Here is an 18,456-nt window from a genome sequence, read left to right as displayed (position 1 = left end):
GACTCAAGGGTTCTCTGGTGGCACTCAGGCATTCTAAATGAGAGGGGGCCGCCAACAAGATATCCTCCACATATTGCAATAGGGTTACCTGCGGGTTGGAGATTTGAAATGGCTCTAAATCCTGGTGCAGGGCATCATTAAAAAGAGGAGAATTTTTAAATCTTTGGGGGAGTTGCCTCCAGGTGAGCTGTCCCTTTTCAGGATCAGTCCATTCAAATGCAAATAGTGGCTGGCTTTGTGGGGCCAGCGGGATGGCAAAGAAGGCATCTTTTAAGTCCAGAACTGTATAATACGCCTGAGAAGGGGGAAGCAAACTAAGGAGAGTATAAGGATTGGGTACAGTGGGATGAATGTCCATTTATAAGTCTGGGGCTGCCTGTAAGACGAAGACCAGATTTAATGCCCTTCTATTTTTAGGTGCCTCAGGGTCTACAGGGGTAAAGGTGCGGTACACCTCTGTGAGCCTTTCTAAGAAGGCTGAGGGGCTTTCCTCGGTCCCCTGAATTACTTGTTACCTTAGACATGTTTGTGGGCCGGCGGGCGGCCGCTCAGAGACCTCCCAGTAGAGTCTGGTGAAATAGGGTCCATGATCGCCTACCGTGAGGAGCGTTTGGGTCCCAATTTTCAGGATGCGAGGAAGGAAAAACTTCCTTGAATCCAGCGGGATCCTTGGTGGGTTACCCGTTTGGCCCCATCACTAATTTCCGGGCCTCGTGACGGATCTTATCCCGCTCCTCAGTGGTGAAGAGAACCTGGCAGTCATCCCAGGTTGGCTGACGGGTCACAAATATAGTTTCAAGAAGAGAAATTAATGCTTGGGGTTTCTCTGAGAACGAGGGGTTTTGAAGCTTCCAGTTATAAAGGTCACTAGTGGAGAAGGGTACATAAGTCATAAAGGGTCGGACATCACCCTGCAGGGGTGCAGGGGTGGCCCTGGAAGAAGGGATAGGGCAGCGGGAGGGGGATGGAAGGGAGTCCCTGACCGGGGGTGAGACGGGCTCAGGGGAGTGTCCCGACTCGGGCTTGTCTCCAGATCTGAAGCATCTTGACCTGTATTCTTTGGGCGAGAACTATAGGGCGGTGGGTGGTAAGCTCCTTTTTTTTTTTTACCCCCCTCCTGTGCAGGTGATAGAGGGGGCGGCCGCTTAGTCTCGTCAAGATTCTTATTCTGAGCTCCAGATGGGCGACCTTTGAGTGGCAAAGCCTGTACTTTAGGGAGGCGAGGGGGAAGGGGAAGAAGTTTTAACCAATCTGGAGGTTTTTCGATGAGGGTTCTCCGTGCCCCAATGTATGGGATTTGGTCTTCGTGCCTAGAAAAGACAATATCACGAACCTTATATATCAAAGTAAGGTTAAAGGTCCCCTGTGGAGGCCATTCGACCTGAAAGCTGGTCCATTCCACCTTGCAGAGTTTGAAGGACTGGCTTCTTAATGTGGAGGCTGAAAACTGAGGCAGCTCTCCTATAGTCCTGGAAATGGGTTAGTATGAGACTCAGCGGGGTGGGGGTAGTCTGATTCTGACCGATGACAAAGATAGGCAAAACTGACAAGGACGCACAGCCAGTCAACAGGAAGAAGACAATTAAGACACAAAGGAAACACAAGTTCGAGATCTCAAGGCCAGTAGGCCATCGCAGCCACCTGAAAATAGGATCCTTCTTGACAAAAACCAAACCTAATGGGGTCCACCGGCGTCCCAGTAGGATCCTTGACTCTGGTTCTATAGCCGCATCAGGCAGACCCTCCTGAGTCATTCAAATGGCGCGCCCCAAGAATTCCTTACCTCTCCCAATCCCGAGCTTCCTCCCAGGGGTCGCCAGAGCAATCCGGGGAAAGGGCCCTGTTTCAGAACTTTAACTTTCCCGGCCAATGCACCAAATGTTGCATCCACACAACTCCTGAAACTGAATGCTACGGGCACCAGTGACAGTCACAACAAAGTTCATTGCAGTGAGAGGCAAAGCTGACCGATCGGGGCCAACACTCTTGATAATTTTATGGCCGATCACATCGTTTTATCATCACCTGGGAACAGAACAGATAAACAGTTCCCAGATGAGTTAGAAACAGTTGCCAGATGAGGTGATTATTTTAGACTTTCTGCCGCTTAGTTGCAACCAGTGGATCTCCTTGACCTTGCCTCTGATGCTCTTTTCTTTGAGCTTTTGTTTCCTTCATTGGCGAAGACTGATTTACAAGAGTATGAAGCATAATTTACAAGAGTAAAGCAAGGCTGTTATCTCTTGACCTTCAGTGTCAGAACAAAGCTGTTATTTTTTCAAGCTAGATGTTAGCCCTACACTACAAATTAACCCTTACAGGGGGCACCCAGGCGGCTCAATCGGTTAAGCATCTGACTTGATCTCAGCTCAGGTCATGATCTCATGGTTCTTGAGTTCAAGCTCTGTATCAGGCTCTGTGCTGATGGCATGGAGCGTCCTTGGGATTTTCTCTTTTTCTCTCTGCCCCTTACCTGCTTGTGCTCTTGTGCTGTCTTTCTCTTTCAAAATAAATAAATAAACCTTAAAAAAAAAAAAAAAAAGATTTACCAGGTTGCAGTTTGCGATGGTTGGTGGGCAAAAAACAAGGGCAAAATGAGAATCAGATTGGCCACCCAGAGCTGTTACCATGCCCACCGAGAGGTGTGGTGGCTTGGGCAGGACTGACAGCGGTGGGGGGCTGGGATGGGAGTACATTTGGGGGTGAGATTCCATGAAATTTGATTTGTCAGGCTGAGTGCCATGGAGCACTTGCTCACCCGAATATGTAACCTCATACAGCAAAATTGACTTTGCAGATGCAGTTTATTAAATTGAAGATTTTGAGGTGGGGAGATTATACTGTGTTATTTGGATGAGGCAGGCACGAGAGTTCAGGGCAGAGAAGACACGAAGAAGGGCTGGGCGCTAGGTATTTTAGTTGGCCTCCAGAAACTGGCAAAGATGACAAACATATTTTCCCCTAGAGCCTCTGAAGGAAGGTAGTCCTGCCACCAGCTTGATTGTAGTGCAGTGAGGCTGGCGTCAGACCTGATGTCCATAATCATAGGAAAGCAACTTTGCTTTTAGGCACCATTGTGGCAATTTGTTAGAGCAGTAATAGGAAACTGATAGAGGTGCCAAGGAGACAGTTGGGAAGCCCCTAAGACAAAAGCCAGTCTGTCTTACATTTCACATCTTGGGGGTGAATGAAATCAATTCATATTATAATGGATGGCGGGAAGAGAGGCCTTCCAGAGAACCCTGAGAATCCTACATTCATTATCAGTGAGTTAGTTGCGACTCTCAGTTGTGAATGCCAGGGGAGGAGAATTTACTGAAAAAGTCCCAGGGTGATCTAGCTTCAGGCACGGGTGGACCCAGGGGCTCCTGTAGTATTCTCAGGACTCATTCTCTCTCTGCTATCATACTTCTGCTGGCCTCCGTTAGCTTCACTCACAGGCAGGATGTCTCCGTAGGGAGCCTCCCTGCACAGAAATGTTCTAACAAAAGCCTCTTTGGCTCTGCTTGTCTAGCTCTGTGCCCTGTATTCATCTCAGATTTAATTATTGTGGCCAGGAGGAGGTGGCAGACTGGTGGGCCAGAATGGGTCACATCGTGTTTCCCCCTTGAGAGCAGGGGTGGAATCATCCTTATGGAAGACCATGTACCAGGCAGCAATAGATGAGGAGAGTCAGGCATGAAGGAGCTGTGGTTAAGAGGGGCTGGAAGGCCAGGCAGAATGGTTTTCGAAGGTGGAGGAAACTTGATAAAATTCTCATCTAGAGGGGTGTGTGTTATGAGAGTGGGTCCAGTCCCGGGGGTCAGAGGAAGTCCATGGAAGAAGGCAAAGAGGAAGAGGACAAGGAAGGCAAAGAGGCAACATACTCGGAGGCTAGAAAAGGGGTCTTTGCTTCTGAGGAACAGTGTGAGGCCAGCTGTTGAGGCAAATGGAGAGATGAGGCAGCTGTCTCAGAGGGACAGGATCCAGGACAGTCCTTGGAGAGGGAGGGAGTGGGGCCAGGGGTCTCAGCAATGGGGACATTGGTGCCCTACAGTCACCCTTAGGGTGATGCATCTTGAGCTAACCAGGTGTGGGGATTTGGGCACAGGCTGTGAAGAGGAGCCAGAGTGGGGACTTGAGCTGGTGGCAAGAAAGGGTGGGCACAGATGCCCTCACAGAAGTAACAGCAGATACGATGTGTGCACTGGCCGCAGGGGTCCCAGAGAGAGATGTGGGTATCATTGCCCCATCCTGGAAGTGGCACCACATCCGGCTGATCCCCTGTGCTGGTGTCTCCCCACAGCATTACCCGCCCAGGACCCCACCTGCTCTCTTGAGACCACAGCTCCTGAGGAAGAGAAGGAGGAGAACATGACCACCTGGCCGGCAAAGGCACCACCTGAGGTGAGTGGGGGGTGTCACCCTTTTGTTCTCTGGTCACAGTGTCCCCTATGAGGTGACCTTCCCCCTACCTCCCAGCCTCCCACAGGGCAGACCTTTCAGAGTTTCTGAGCCTGAAGGGCTGGGCTGCCTTCTTGCTGCTGTGGAGACCAAGAAAGGGCACAGGGACTGGGAGGCAAGAAATCTGGAGGAGAAGGGAGGGGCCAAGTGTTTATAGATGCTTGGGAGCCCCAGGTAGGGACATGCAGACCACATCTGAATTTGTGTTAGAACAAGAGAGCCCTTGTCCTTCAGAAATGCATACTTAGGTATTGATGATGGAAAAAATATCTGGAATTTGCCTCAAAATATCCCAGAGCTGGGGCATAGATGAAAGCACTGGCTGTGTCTTGCCGACTGTTGAGGCTCAGAGAATATGACAGAGTGATGTGTGGTATTGGTCAGGACTCTTTCTGCTGCAGATGGCTCACAACTGGTTCAACCATAGGGTGAATTTATTGGCTCTCATGTAATGAGTGGTCTGTGATAGGCTTCAGGCAAGACTGTATTCAGGGGCTTCCAGGTGATGAGAGAGGAATGTGTCTCCAGTCCTGGTCTCATGGCTCTGCTTTCTCCCATTCCTTCTCAAGCAGGCTCTGCCCCTGGTGGGTAAAAGCCCCCAAAGATCCAGGCAGAATGCCATGGGGAGGCCTCTTCCTGCCAGAGTTTTGGCCAGCTCCCCAGAAAGGACTGATCTTGGCACCGCCTCTGGACACACCACCCTCCGGCAGCCACCATCCACAAAGGCAGGGATGGTTCCTTCACAGGCAGAGGGGCTGTTCCCAGAAGAAGGGAGCGTGCCTAGCAAGCAGGGCTGGTCTGAGGGGCAGTCTTCTGTGGGAAGTTGCACAGAAAGGATGAGCTGCACATAGGCCGGGGTACAAGGGAGGCAGTTTGCTCATGGCGTTTGTAGCTCTTAGTGAAGTAGATTCTGCCTCCAGCCTGGGCCCCAGACTCTGGGTTTGTGATAGGGGACCCACTGGGCCTCTTATGGGCCCAAGTCAGTGTTTCTGAGCAAACTCCAAAGCAGGGGTGTCCTCAGCACAGCAGACTCTGTTGTGAGGCCCTGGTCATCTGTTCCTGTCGATGACCCTCCTGCTGATCAGACAGAGTGATATTGCAGGAACCAGTGACCTTCCTCGATGTGGCTGTGGACTTCAGCAAGGAAGAGTGGGGGCTGCTGGACCCGATGCAGAGGACCGAGTACCACGACGTGATGTTAGAAACCTTTGGACACCTGGTGTCTGTGGGTAAGGCTGTGCCCGTGCTGGCCACTCCACCCTTCTGGGACTGGGAACCTCAGGGGCCCTGAGTTGGGCCCTGCACCTTCTCTGGGCCCAGTGTGAGCACTGGACATGCTGACAAGAGTTCCTTGCACCATCCATGCTTTCAACTGGTCCTATGGACCTCAAGGGGTGGGCATTGTGTGGACAGTGGAGGCTCAGGCCCAGGGAAAGACTGACTTACCGCCCACCTTGAAGGCATATGAGGAGTCAGAGAGCTGGGAGAGTGCTCCCTGTTCTTGCCCCATCCCTGACTGCCAAGCTTGGTGTTCCCCTCTTTGCTACTTCACTTCTTTCTGTAGTCTCCTCAGGTCGCGTGACGGTACCTGGAAAACAAAAACAAAAAAACACCCAGCTTCTGAATACTTGATGATGTCATACTGATAGCCCCTTTTACCACTTTCTCTCTATAGTATCTGTATCTTTTGGGTTCTTTCAGGGTGGGAGACTACACTGGAAAGTAAAGAGTTAACTCCAAAGTCTGACATCCCTGAGGAAGAACCAGCCCCTGACCTAAAAATGGAAGAATTCTCAAGGGATGACACCTGGTCCTCTACCTCAAGAGACATCTTGCAGGGTGGGACCCAGGAAGTCTTGGACACAGCACTGAAGCAAGTGGAGCTCACTCAGGAAGAAACCCTCCCTCAGAAAAGCCCCCAGTCCCAGGCAAACACTGGCCTTGTCACCAGCCCTATTTCACTCCAGAAAACTCTGCCCAGGAAACGCTTGCGCAAGCGTGGCTCGCGGGTTAAGAAGGTGACGCGTGGTCCATGTGTAAAAATTCATCAGAAGGGCCACAAAGGGGAAAAAGCCAGAGAAAACAGTGGTTGTGGGAGAGCCTTCAGCCGGAGCACTCAGCAGATTACGTTCACAAGAATTCACAAAGGGAGCCAAGTTTGCCGATGCAGTGAATGTGGCAAAACGTTCCGGAATCCAAGATATTTCTCTGTACATAAAAAAATCCACACAGGAGAGAAGCCCTACGTGTGTCAGGACTGCGGGAAGGCGTTTGTTCAGAGCTCCTCCCTCACACAACATCAGAGAGTCCACACCGGAGAGAGGCCTTTCGAGTGTCACGAGTGTGGGCGGACCTTCAATGACCGCTCGGCCATCTCCCAGCACTTGCGGACTCACACCGGAGCCAAGCCCTACCAGTGTCAGGACTGTGGGAAAGCCTTCCGCCAGAGCTCCCATCTCATCCGGCACCAGAGAACGCACACGGGGGAGCGCCCCTACATGTGCAGCAAATGTGGAAAGGCCTTCACCCAGAGCTCGCACCTCATTGGGCATCAGAAGACGCACAGTGGGGTGAAATGCAAGAAGAAACAGCCTACCTCATAGCCCTCAAGCTGAGCCGGTTGAAGAGACATGGCCTTTTCAGCCTGATCCTGCAATGTAACACGAACGGGCGTGGTTGGCATTTGGAACTGAATATGAAAAGCAGCACTGAGTGATGACGTTCTCAAGACCAAAGGACAACCAGGGAGACCACCCTGCACACAAGTAAATGAGAAAACTGGTGAGGAGTTGTTGCTAGTGAATATAAGTTGGAAAAACATTTAATTTTTCACTCACTTGATTTGCTGTTATAATTTGTTTGCTCATTTGGTCATTAAAAGTGATACTAGTGAAACCTGACCATGTTTATAATGTAAGTTTAAAAAGCCAGGTACCAAAAAGTCTGTGCACTGATATTATATTTGTGGTATTTATGCATATGGACAAGGACTAAAAGAGAACAAAGATAAATAAACTATATATTTCTGTGATAGAAATCTCTGGGTTTTTTTCCACCTATTAAATTTCTTTCATTAATAATTTGATACTTAAAATAAGCAGTGTTAAAACAAAGTGAAGGAGATTGTCAGACCAGTTCTAGCAGACTCTGCAAAAGGCCACAGTCCCTCTGGCCCAAGATTCCAAATGAGTTAGGATGAGTGGGTCATCTTAACCCTGATCCTCAGAGCATCATCAGGATGCAGGGAATGTTCGATTCAGGGAATGGTCATCTTAAGCAACCAACCATTGGAGGCCTAGAAAGAGGGAAACCCCCGGCAAGGGGGGATGGGGAGCTTCCCAGAAATGTTCATGTTGGTGCCCATGTTTCACATTTTACAAGAGATGATAGATTAAAATCCTTTCTCCAGGTCACACAGCCTGTAACCTGCAACCCATCCAGTCCTTGCTCCATGACTCTACCTCTGCTCTCTCAAGTTGTACATAACATTTCAAACTATGTCCTAAGACTCTGGGTCAGATGTTGAACTTCTGCTCATCAGGTATTAGTTGACTGCTACAGGGCACACCCCTTCAGAGCCCTTGGGGTCATAACACTGACAAGGGTGAGGCACAGTCATGCCATCTGGAGTGAGCGTGTTTCACTCCTTTCTCTACAGGAGTGAACAGCCCCTGGAGACAGACTAGAGAAGCCCAGAGGCCAGGCGCCTGGGGAATGGTGATGGCACACTAGCTGTCGTATTGCTTTTCATGCATCAGGCACAGGGCTCATGACTGCTATATCACATCTCCATGGAAGCTTCTTTGAGAGATGAAACATTTGGGGCTGAAGAACTTGCCAGGACCCCACTGCCCTCCCACTACACAGTTGGAGATCTTTAACAGGAGAACATCAGCAGCTCCTTCTCCAAGTACTGATGATGTAGGGATGTCTATTTACTTGGGGGAGTGGCCTCACCATGATGCCCAGTGTCCACTGGGGAATGCCACAGCCATGTGCTCAAATGAGGTCACTTAATCCTGAAATGCCATACAGTTTTGTTGCCAGAAGATGGTCACTGAAGGAGGTGTGCTGACTGCTTTCACATCTATGGCAGTTTCAAATATGGCCACAGACTCTTTGCCTTTCCTCCATTCCTAGAATGTGGCTGGGCTTGTGACTGCTTCCACCAATAGGGTCAGCAGAAGTTACACCATGTAACTTCCATGAAATGAGGTCATAAAGGATGCTGAGGACTTGTTTCCTCAGCGAAATGAGAAATGGTGGGGTCAGCTGAAACTGTGACCAGGCTGCAAGATGTTGGGTAGTGAATGAGGAGAGGAGAAATCATCCCTTCAGAGGAGGTGAACGGATGAGGGTAGGCTTGCCCAGTAACTCATCTGGGGCCCTGAGGTTTGGGATCACTAACTGCAAGGCTATGGACACTTTAACATCCAAATTTGAAATCCAGTTGACTGCTTTAGAAGCTGAGAAATTTATCTCTGAAGTGAATGGAAGAGTTCCCACTTTCCTTAAGGTAGGATGAGATGATGCAGAATTTGAATATATGCAGCTGGTGGTCTCCCATCTTTTCCCAGCCACACATAATTCATTATCAGCAGCACCCACCATTACACTCAAAAGTTTGCCATTGGGCCTCAGTATGCCTGAATCTCCTGGGGGATTGGGGGAGGCAGAGTGATGACCCCCCCACATATGTCTACTGCTAGGCCCCAGAACCTGTGAAAATAGTGCTTCATATGGCCAGAGGGACTTTGCAGATGTGATTATGTTAGGATTTTGAAATATTGAGATTATCCCGGATTATCCCCATAGGCCCAATGTCATCACAAGGGTCGTTATAAGAAGGAGACAGTAGGATCCAAATAAGAGACGAAGATATGACAAAAGCAGCGATTGGAGTGATACATGGCCATAAGACAAGGAATGTGAGTGGCCTCTAGAGGCTGGAAAAAGCAAGGAAATGGGCTCATTCCCTAGAGTCTTCAGAACGAACACAGTCCTGGAGACACCTTGATTTCAGTCCAGTGATAGATTTCTGAACTCCAGAATGTTAAAATAATAAACTTGTATTGTTTAAGCCACTAACTTTGTGGTAATTTGTTTCTGCAGTAATAGCAAACGAATGCAGGGGGTATATGTGATTTGCAATTTTCCACCAGTGGGTGCTGATTTGTGCCCAAAGGGATGGTGTATCTCACTGGGAAGCACTGGATCTGGGGGAGGGAGTGGGAACAGGCACTCTGCCTAGGGTTGGCAGCCTGAAGGGAACTAGTTTGGTGCTAGTGGAATGGTTCTCAGTCTCACAGACATGTGGAGATTGATTAGGTAGGAAAAGTCTAACAGTCTTGATGAGTGAGTAGAATGCTCAGCTCAGACTCTTCTGTGACCTTGGGACAAAGACTGCTGTCCGGTAGAAAAGTGTGCAAATCTAACTTCTGGGGGAAGAGACAGCTGCACTTGCAGAAATGGATGAGGATAGGGGCGCCTGTGTGGCTCAGTTGGTTAAGCGTCTGACTCTTGATTTCCCCTCAGATCATGATCTCATGGTTCCTAAGACTGAGCCCTGTGTTGGGTTCTGTGCTGACAGGATGGAGCCTACTTGGGATTCTCTCTCCCTCTCTTTGTCCCTAACCACCCCCCTCAAAATAAACATTAAAAACAAACATTTTTTAAAAAAATGCAGACCCTCCCCTCCCAAGAAAACAGAGCCCATTACATTAGGTGAAAAAAAGTTCAGTCACACCTTTCTAATTTGAGATGCTCTAAACCAAAATGTTAAAGAATAACTGGAAGTAAATAAAGTGCCACATAAAGGGATACTTGCAAAAGCAAACAAAATAAAATGTGTCAATATTAAAATCAACCAAAGTGGGATTAAAAGTTAGAGGGTTGATCAGGATAAAGACATTTTGGTGTGATCAAGGTACTCTAAAAAACAAATAACAATTTAAAACCTATATACAACTAAAAAATGGCACTTAAATGACACAAAAATCAATTTGAGATACAAGGAGAACTTGATTAGAGCAAAGCAAAGAAAAAGCAGTTATGGAGAAAGAATTTAATATACTGCCTTCGGAATCAGACATATCTAGTATATGAAATAAACCTAATGAAAAAATTGAATAATAAAATTAACAAGTTCAATTTAATAGATGTATATATAGGATTTTTGTGCCCTATGATTTCAAGAATATATGTGTGCTTAATCAAACAAATAATATTAAAGTATAAATTTTCACAGGTGACTTATCTGATCATATATTAATAAAAGTATGAGTAAATAATAAAATTATCAAAAATATCTTAATTTCCTGGACATTAAGAAATAACTTTCAAATATTTGAACCAAAGAGAAAATAAAATTGGATTACTAACTCCCTTAAAAAAGAAAACACAACATGGGGCACCTGGGTGGCTCAGTTGGTTAAGCGTCCGACTTCGGCTCAGGTCATGATATCATAGTCAGTGAGTTCGAGCCCTGCGGCAGGCTCTGTGCTGACAGCTCAGAGACTGGAGCCTGCTTTGAATTCTGTGTCCACCACTCTCTCTGCTCCTCTGCCACTTGTGCTCTGTCTTGCTCTCTCAAAAATAAATATTAAAAAAAAAATTAAAAAAAAAAGAGAACATGATGCATCATAATAAACGGTGCACAGCTAAGCTGTATAGCAGGAAAAATTACAGCCTTAATTGTATTATTAAAGTAGAATTATCAAAAATTAAGGAATTAATATTTTGCCTTAAGGAACTGGAGAAACAGTACAATAAACCAAAAATAATAAAATAGAAATGTATTCAAGTTAATGAAAATTAAAGCCAAAGTAAATGAAATGGAGAGCAAAGGGAAAGAAAAATTATGGTAATAAACCTCTCAAAAGCCTGACTGAGAGAGCAAAAGTATTATAATGTAAATGAGAAAGAAGATAACCACAGGTACAGAAGCAATTAAAAGAATTATGAGACTATTATACAGAACTATATGGAAAATTTCCTAATATAAATAAACAAAAGTGAACAAGAAGCAGAAAACTCCAATAGAATAATTACCATGGAAGTGACATGGACACAAAGCCTAGGGTTTATAGCTGACTTTAAACCTTTCTTTTAAATTTCTTTTTAATATTTAGCACAAATCCCAACGTGGGGCCTGAATCCACGAACCATGACATCCTGACCTAAGCCAAAGTCCAATGCTTAACCAACTGAGCCACCTAGGCGCCCCAGACTTTAAACCTAACTTTAAGGAATAAACTATTCCAATTTGTTAAAAAAATTCCATATCAACACAATAAACAGCTTCACAAAATATTAAATGAAGATAACATAATACTCACATCTGATAAAGATGGTATAAAAAAGAAATGTATCACCCAGCTTCATCTATGAATATAAATACATGAGTTGAAAATAAAATATTTAATCAAATCCAGCAGTATATCTAAAGAATACCATGACCAAACAATTTATTTCAGGAATCCAAGAATACTTCAATTTCAAGAAATTTATCAATTAAGTTTAATCAACTGTATAAAGAACTCATCATACCCAAGAAAAACTATGAATGTAATCAACATGGGACCCTTTCAGTTGGCCCTCCTTACCTGTTAGACATTCTTTAATTCATACTGGAGAGAGACCCCATGAATGTCATTAATGTGGGAGAGCTTTTGGTAGGATGTCTCATACTTAAAAAAAAAAACTATTCTGTTGTAATCACTGGGAAATCTTTCAGTCACATCCTTGATTTTAATATTTATCAAAGAAAGCATAACATGGGCACCTGGGTGGCTCAGTCAGTTAAGCATCCAACTCTAGATTTTGGCTCAGGTCATGAGATCATGGTTTGTGGGTTTGAGCCCCACATCAGGCTCTGTGCTGACAGTGTGGAGCCTGCTTGGCATCCTCTCTCCCTCTCTCACTGCCCCCTTCCTGTTCACGAGTACACTCAAGCGTACTCTCTCTCTCAAGAAAAAAACAAAAAACAAACAAACAAACAAAACATAATAGAGGGAAGCCTTATGAGTGTGGTCAGTATAGGAAATTTTTTTCAGAGCTCTGGCTTTATTTCACACCAGAGAATTCACATTGAAAAGAAGCCTTATGAGTGTAATCAGTGTGGGAAATACTTCAGTGGGAGTTCTCACTTTGTTACTCATCAGAGAATTCATACTGCAAAGAAACTGCATGAGTACCTTCGGTGTGGAAAATCTTTCATCTGGAGTTCTTATTAGGCATCAGAGAACTCACACTGGAGAGAAAACTTATGAGTGTCCCAAGTGTGGAAAATTAACTAGAATTCTCATGTTATTGAACATCAAAGGACTCATATTAGAGAGAATCCCTATAAATGTAGTCAATGTGCCCCAGCTATAGCTTTACCGTACCCTAAAGGGCCAGGGAGTAGATGAACAGAGTAGACTAAATTTAGTGTTGTAACACGAGCAAAATTAAAAGTAGCAATTTGATGTTATGTAGTATTTTTTTTATTTTTTAGTTGAATATGGTTGCCATTATCATTACTTTATCCACCTGAAACAGGGATACGGTTCAAAGACTAAGGATCCATTGTCCTTCCATCTCAAGTCTTTCTGAGTAGAAATTGGGGAAGAAAGCCCAAATTAAAGTAAGTTATTCTTGGAGAGGACCTAAGAGAACATCCAGCTCTGGAGGTAAAATGGTGTTCTATCCAAGTCCAACCTTGTTTTGCTCACCACACAACAGGCCTATATAAGGGGAGAGGCAAGACACTGCGGTAAGGAAAGTGACTTTATTCAAAATCCAGTGGACTGAGACTTTTGTCTTAAGAACCTCTATAGTTATAAAGACTTTTATCCTAAAGAACCATCTTAACTCAGCATGAAATCTCAGCTTCTTTTGTAGCCCAGGCACCTGGATGCAAGCACACCTGGCTCCAGGGGTCCCTAACAGACCAGGGTTGGCCACACAATGCTGACAAAATCCAAAGGCAGAGAGAAAAGTGGTGAAACAAGAAAAGAATTAATTTCGGGCGCCTGGGTGGCTCAGTCAGTTAAACGTCCGACTTCAGCTCAGGTCATGATCTCGTGGTTCATGAGTTCAAGCCCTGCATCGGGCTCTATGCTGACAGCTCGGAGCCTGGAGCCTGCTTTGGATTCTGTGTCTCCCTCTCTCTCTTTGTTCCTTCCCCACTTGTGCTCTGTCTCTGTCTCTCAAAAATAAACATTAAGGGGCGCCTGGGTGGCGCAGTCGGTTAAGCGTCCGACTTCAGCCAGGTCACGATCTTGCGGTCCGTGAGTTCGAGCCCCGCGTCGGGCTCTGGGCTGATGGCTCGGAGCCTGGAGCCTGTTTCCGATTCTGTGTCTCCCTCTCTCTCTGCCCCTCCCCCGTTCATGCTCTGTCTCTCTCTGTCCCAAAAATAAATTTAAAAAAATAAATAAATAAATAAACATTAAAAAAAGTTTAAAAAAAAATTTAATTAATTTCAATGAGGCCAACACCAGTTGGACAGCGGACTAATGTCTCAAAGACTATCTCCAAAGTGATGAGAATATTTCCGTGTTTATAAAAGGAAAATGTGGGGCAAAGGTGGGTGGATACATGCAGGTAGATATTGAGAGTCAAATCAATGGAGTCAAATCAATGTCTTGGAGTCAATCACAGGTGGGGTCTTGCTGGCTCAGGGCAGTCCTTATGGGGCGGGGGGGGGGGGGGGGGGCGGTAGTTTTGGTTCCCCTCAGGGAATGCTTTGCCATCAGGGTCTTCTGTCTTAGCCAAGAGACAAGCTGGAAAGAAGAACCCTACTGGAAAGTGTGAGGTCAAAACAGAGACAGCTGAAGTCTGAACCAAAATCTAGAGTCAGACACTTAACCAACTGAGTCAACTAGGTATCCCTGTGCCTCAGTTTTTCTAGCTGCTCAACAGGGAAGAAAATGTTTATCTTATAGGGCTGTTGAGAAGAGTACTGAGTTAATATACATATGTGCTTTACAGGGCTGACAGTCAGTAAGCCCTTAATCTATTAGTATTGTTATTACTATTATTAATAGCTCCTCTTTCAACTCTCCACCAATTTAGAAGAGCTAAACAATAAAAAAAGTGTTAACAGCCAGAATTATCCTGAAAAAGAAGGGCAATGAGGTATGCTCTACTAAATAGTAAAACATACTACAAAGCATCCATAACTTAAAAATTGTAATATTGACACATGAATATATACAGATCAACTGAACAGAAAATCCAGAAATACTCAAATGCATGTAGAAATTTAAGTGTATGATAAAAGGGGTACCTCAAAACAGTAAGGAAAATGTAAGCTACTTAGCTAGTGTAACTATGGAGCCATAGGACAAAAGATAAAATGGAAGTCATTCCTCACACCATACACTAGGATAAATTCTAAGAATTCATACATTGCCATACTATACCATAAAAGTACTAGAAGAAACATGGGTAAATTGCCCCATAACTTGAGAATATTTCCTATCCATTAATCAAAATCCAGAAGCAATAAAGGAAAAACTCATAAATTTGATTAACTTTTACATGAGAAAGAAACCCACAATACTATTAGCAATATAAAAAAGATTACAAACAGGGTGCCTCAGTGGTGCGGTCAGTTGAGGGTCCAACTCTCGACCTCAGCTCAGGTCCTGATCTCGCGGTTCATGGGTTCAAGCCCCGAGTTGGGCTCTGTGCTGGTAGTGCGGCTCCTGCTTGGGATTCTCTCTCCCTCTCTCTCTCTGTCCCTCTCTGGCATGTATACACGTTCTCTTGCTCTGGCTGTAACAGTAAATAAATAAACTTTAAAAATGTTTTCAAAAAGATTACAAAACGAAAAATTGCAATTTGTAATATAAGCTACAGGTTAACATTGCTAATCAAGAACTTCTAAAGCTAGAGTAAAAGAACTAACAACCTTATAGAAAAATGGGCAAAATATGAACAGTTCACAGAAGAAATGAAATGGCTCTTAAACATATTAAAAGATGTTCATAATTAGAGAAATTTTACTCATAGTTAGAGAAATGCCAATTAGAACTACACTGAAATACTGTTTCTTACCTATCAGATTCACAGAGTCAAAGTTTGGCATCAAACTTTGCCACACTCAGGTGATGAGACTGTAAACCCTCCCATACATTGCTGGTAGAATGTAGTAAGGTACAATCCCAAGGGAGAGGAATTGGGCAAAAGTACATATACATTTATCTTTCACTTCTATTCCAAATATACACTGGCAAAAATACACAATTACGTAGGCAGAGGAGTATCCATTGCAGCACTATTTTTTTTTTTTCAACGTTTATTTATTTTTGGGACAGAGAGAGACAGAGCATGAACGGGCGAGGGGCAGAGAGAGAGGGAGACACAGAATCGGAAATAGGCTTCAGGCTCTGAGCCATCAGCCCAGAGCCCGACGCGGAGCTCGAACTCACGGACCGCGAGATCGTGACCTGGCTGAAGTCGGACGCTTAACCGACTGCGCCACCCAGGCGCCCCGCAGCACTATTTTTAATAGCAAAAAGCTGGACACAGATTACATGGCATCACTAGGGGCCTGGTGGAAGAACTGCCATCATGCCACCCAATACTGCCCAGGGCAGCTGCCAGAGAGTGGTCTCCCCAGCCAAATGGTTAGGTGGGAACAACAGAGTACATCACAGGACCATGTGTGGTATAGGACCTTTACCTAAGGAAGAGGTAGATTCTGTGTCTCCCTCTCTCTCTCTGCCCCTCCCCTGCTCATGCTCTGTCTCTCTCTGTCTCAAAAATAAATAAATAAATAAAACATTAAAAAAAAAAAAAAAAAGAGGTTTGTAACAATAACTACTCTAGTAGTAATGGTACTCTTAGTGCCCAGGTCTCTAAAACACATTTCCCACTAAAAAGAACCAGGATTCCTCAGAGAAGTAACTAATTCCAGGGTTGGGGCAGGAAATTTACAGAATGAGCCTTGCAACATCTTCTCTGACTGGAAAGCAAAGAAGTTATCAAAAGCTTGAGATCATGTCAAAAGGACACAGGAGTCAGCATAGAGGGAGCTGCTTGTGGCCAACATTTGGACAGTTGGAGCATCAAATTATTCACTGTAATAGATTAAAACAGATAAAATATGTTAAAAATCATGTATATAAAAGATACTCACTGGCTACCTTTGGAAAATGCTAATATATCTGTTTTCCCAAAGCATAGGCAAAGAATGAAGCATTTATCCTGCTTTTCTTGAATAAACTCTACCTCCTTAGAGTAACCAAAATGTTTGTGAGGGAAAGTTTTTCCTTATGGAAGAATGCAGAAGATGCAGCAAAAAGATGCAGAAGAAATGATGTAATTAGAAAATAACCATTTTGTAACTCCTAATAAAATAACGGGTAATAATGGGTATAAGCAACAATCTTCAATGACTGCGAAAACCACTCTGCGAAAAATGCTGGACAATTCTGTAATAAATGGATCAAGCTGTCAACCCTTGATCAAAATAAACATCACAGAAGTGCACCAGACATTACATACCTTCTGATATGATTCCAAAGAAAACACATGCACCACTTATGAAGGATTGGCAAGCATAACAAACTTGAATCTAATTAAGCCTCAAGGTTCAACTACCAATCCACAGGAAAATAAGGGAACAAGAAATGACACCACGAGGATACTATCACCAAAATCCAGAATGTAGTAAATCCTTTTGGAAAATTTACCTAGTTTCAACAGATGGAAATAAAAGGAAAAAGCACATATGGGGCAAATCCCTAAATTATACGACTGAAGCACACATTAACCAAATGTAAAGTGTGAATCTTGTTCAGATCCTAATTTAAATAAACAAAATGTTAAAAAAAAAAAAAAGGACACAAGTGGAATTAACACTGGATATTTGATATTAAGGAATTTTTGCTAATATTTTTAGGTGTGTTAATGACTATGGTTATGTATTCAGAAGTCATCTTTTTCCCCCATTATATGTTTGTCCACTAGGTGTTGGCAACCTTATGTACTGATTTTTAAACAGCCTTATTAACATAATTCACACACACCCACTTAAACTGTACAATTCAATGGTTTTTTACTGTTTTACAACCATCACTGCAATCAACTTTAGGACATTTTCATCACCCCCAAAAGAAACCAATATCCATTTAGCAGTCACTCATTTTCCCTCAAACTTCCCCAGTCCTAGGCAACCACTAATTTACTTTCTCTATGGATTTTCCTATTCTGCCAGAAATCATTATCTTTTACAGATAACCTTAGTTATTTATGAGTGAAATGATAGGGAATCTGCTTCAAAACAATCCAGTGGTGGCTGGGAGCAAGTGGGGATAAATTTAAAGAACAGAATGAGGTGAGTAAAAGAAGTTGAGTAAATGCATGGAGAGAAGTATGGGTTTTCATCACACTATTCACCTTACTCTTGTACGTTTGAATTTTTCCATAATAAAAATAAACAAGGTCGTTTATGGTATCATAAGGAAAAGTCCCAAGATGGCCACAGGCAGTATCAGTTGATTCGGTGACTCTGGTTCTTTCCATCTTTCTGCTCTGCCATTCTCAGCATGTCGACTTTGCCCCTTGGGCTGGCCTCTTCAAGGTGCTGGCACGGCAGTACGGTTCTACACATTATGTGCAGACAATGCTGTTCAAAGACAATAAAAGGAGACACCCTATGGTCTATGTCAATTACTGAGAGGGGGCACTTCCCCAGAAGCCCCCAGCAGACCTGTCGTTTCTCCTTGGCCAAAGGGCTTTTGTCTAATTCAGTGGCACAGCAAGAGGCACGAGCCCACTCCCATCAAGACTCTCCCTTTGGAAGTCAGATTCCAGACTTCCTGGAAGAATCTACAAATTGCAGGGTCATGTTAACAAGTATGAAATACGCAAGTAAGAAGCTGATTGTTGTTGGGTAAAGCAACCAACGAGGTCAGGCCCAGAAGAGTCCAAGCAAGGAAGGCTGGTCACAAGAGCACCCCAGACACGAGGGAACAATCAGGAGCTTACGACGTTCAGGCAGAGCCAGAGTGGCTCCCGCCA

The 18,456-nt window shown here is 44.6% G+C and overlaps 1 protein-coding gene across 8 annotated transcripts in view; it reads left to right on the top strand.

Moving 5' to 3' along the window:
- ZNF274 (zinc finger protein 274) overlaps positions 1-7,474 on the top strand; it is a 30,149-nt gene extending 22,675 nt beyond the window's left edge. For all 8 annotated transcript variants that reach the window (XM_006940744.5, XM_006940743.5, XM_019818470.3 and 5 more), the window contains 3 exons: positions 4,286-4,386; positions 5,546-5,672; positions 6,145-7,474. In XM_006940744.5, coding sequence (XP_006940806.1) covers positions 4,286-4,386; positions 5,546-5,672; positions 6,145-7,046 — 1,130 coding nt within the window. In that variant the 3' untranslated portion in view covers positions 7,047-7,474. The remainder of the gene's footprint in view (positions 1-4,285; positions 4,387-5,545; positions 5,673-6,144) is intronic.
- Positions 7,475-18,456: the final 10,982 nt, after the last annotated feature.

Source organism: Felis catus, chromosome E2, assembly GCF_018350175.1.
Source record: "Felis catus isolate Fca126 chromosome E2, F.catus_Fca126_mat1.0, whole genome shotgun sequence".
Taxonomy (NCBI): domain Eukaryota; kingdom Metazoa; phylum Chordata; class Mammalia; order Carnivora; family Felidae; genus Felis; species Felis catus.
The sequence above is the reverse complement of the archived record's forward strand: the minus strand, read 5'-3'. Positions and strand labels throughout refer to the sequence as shown.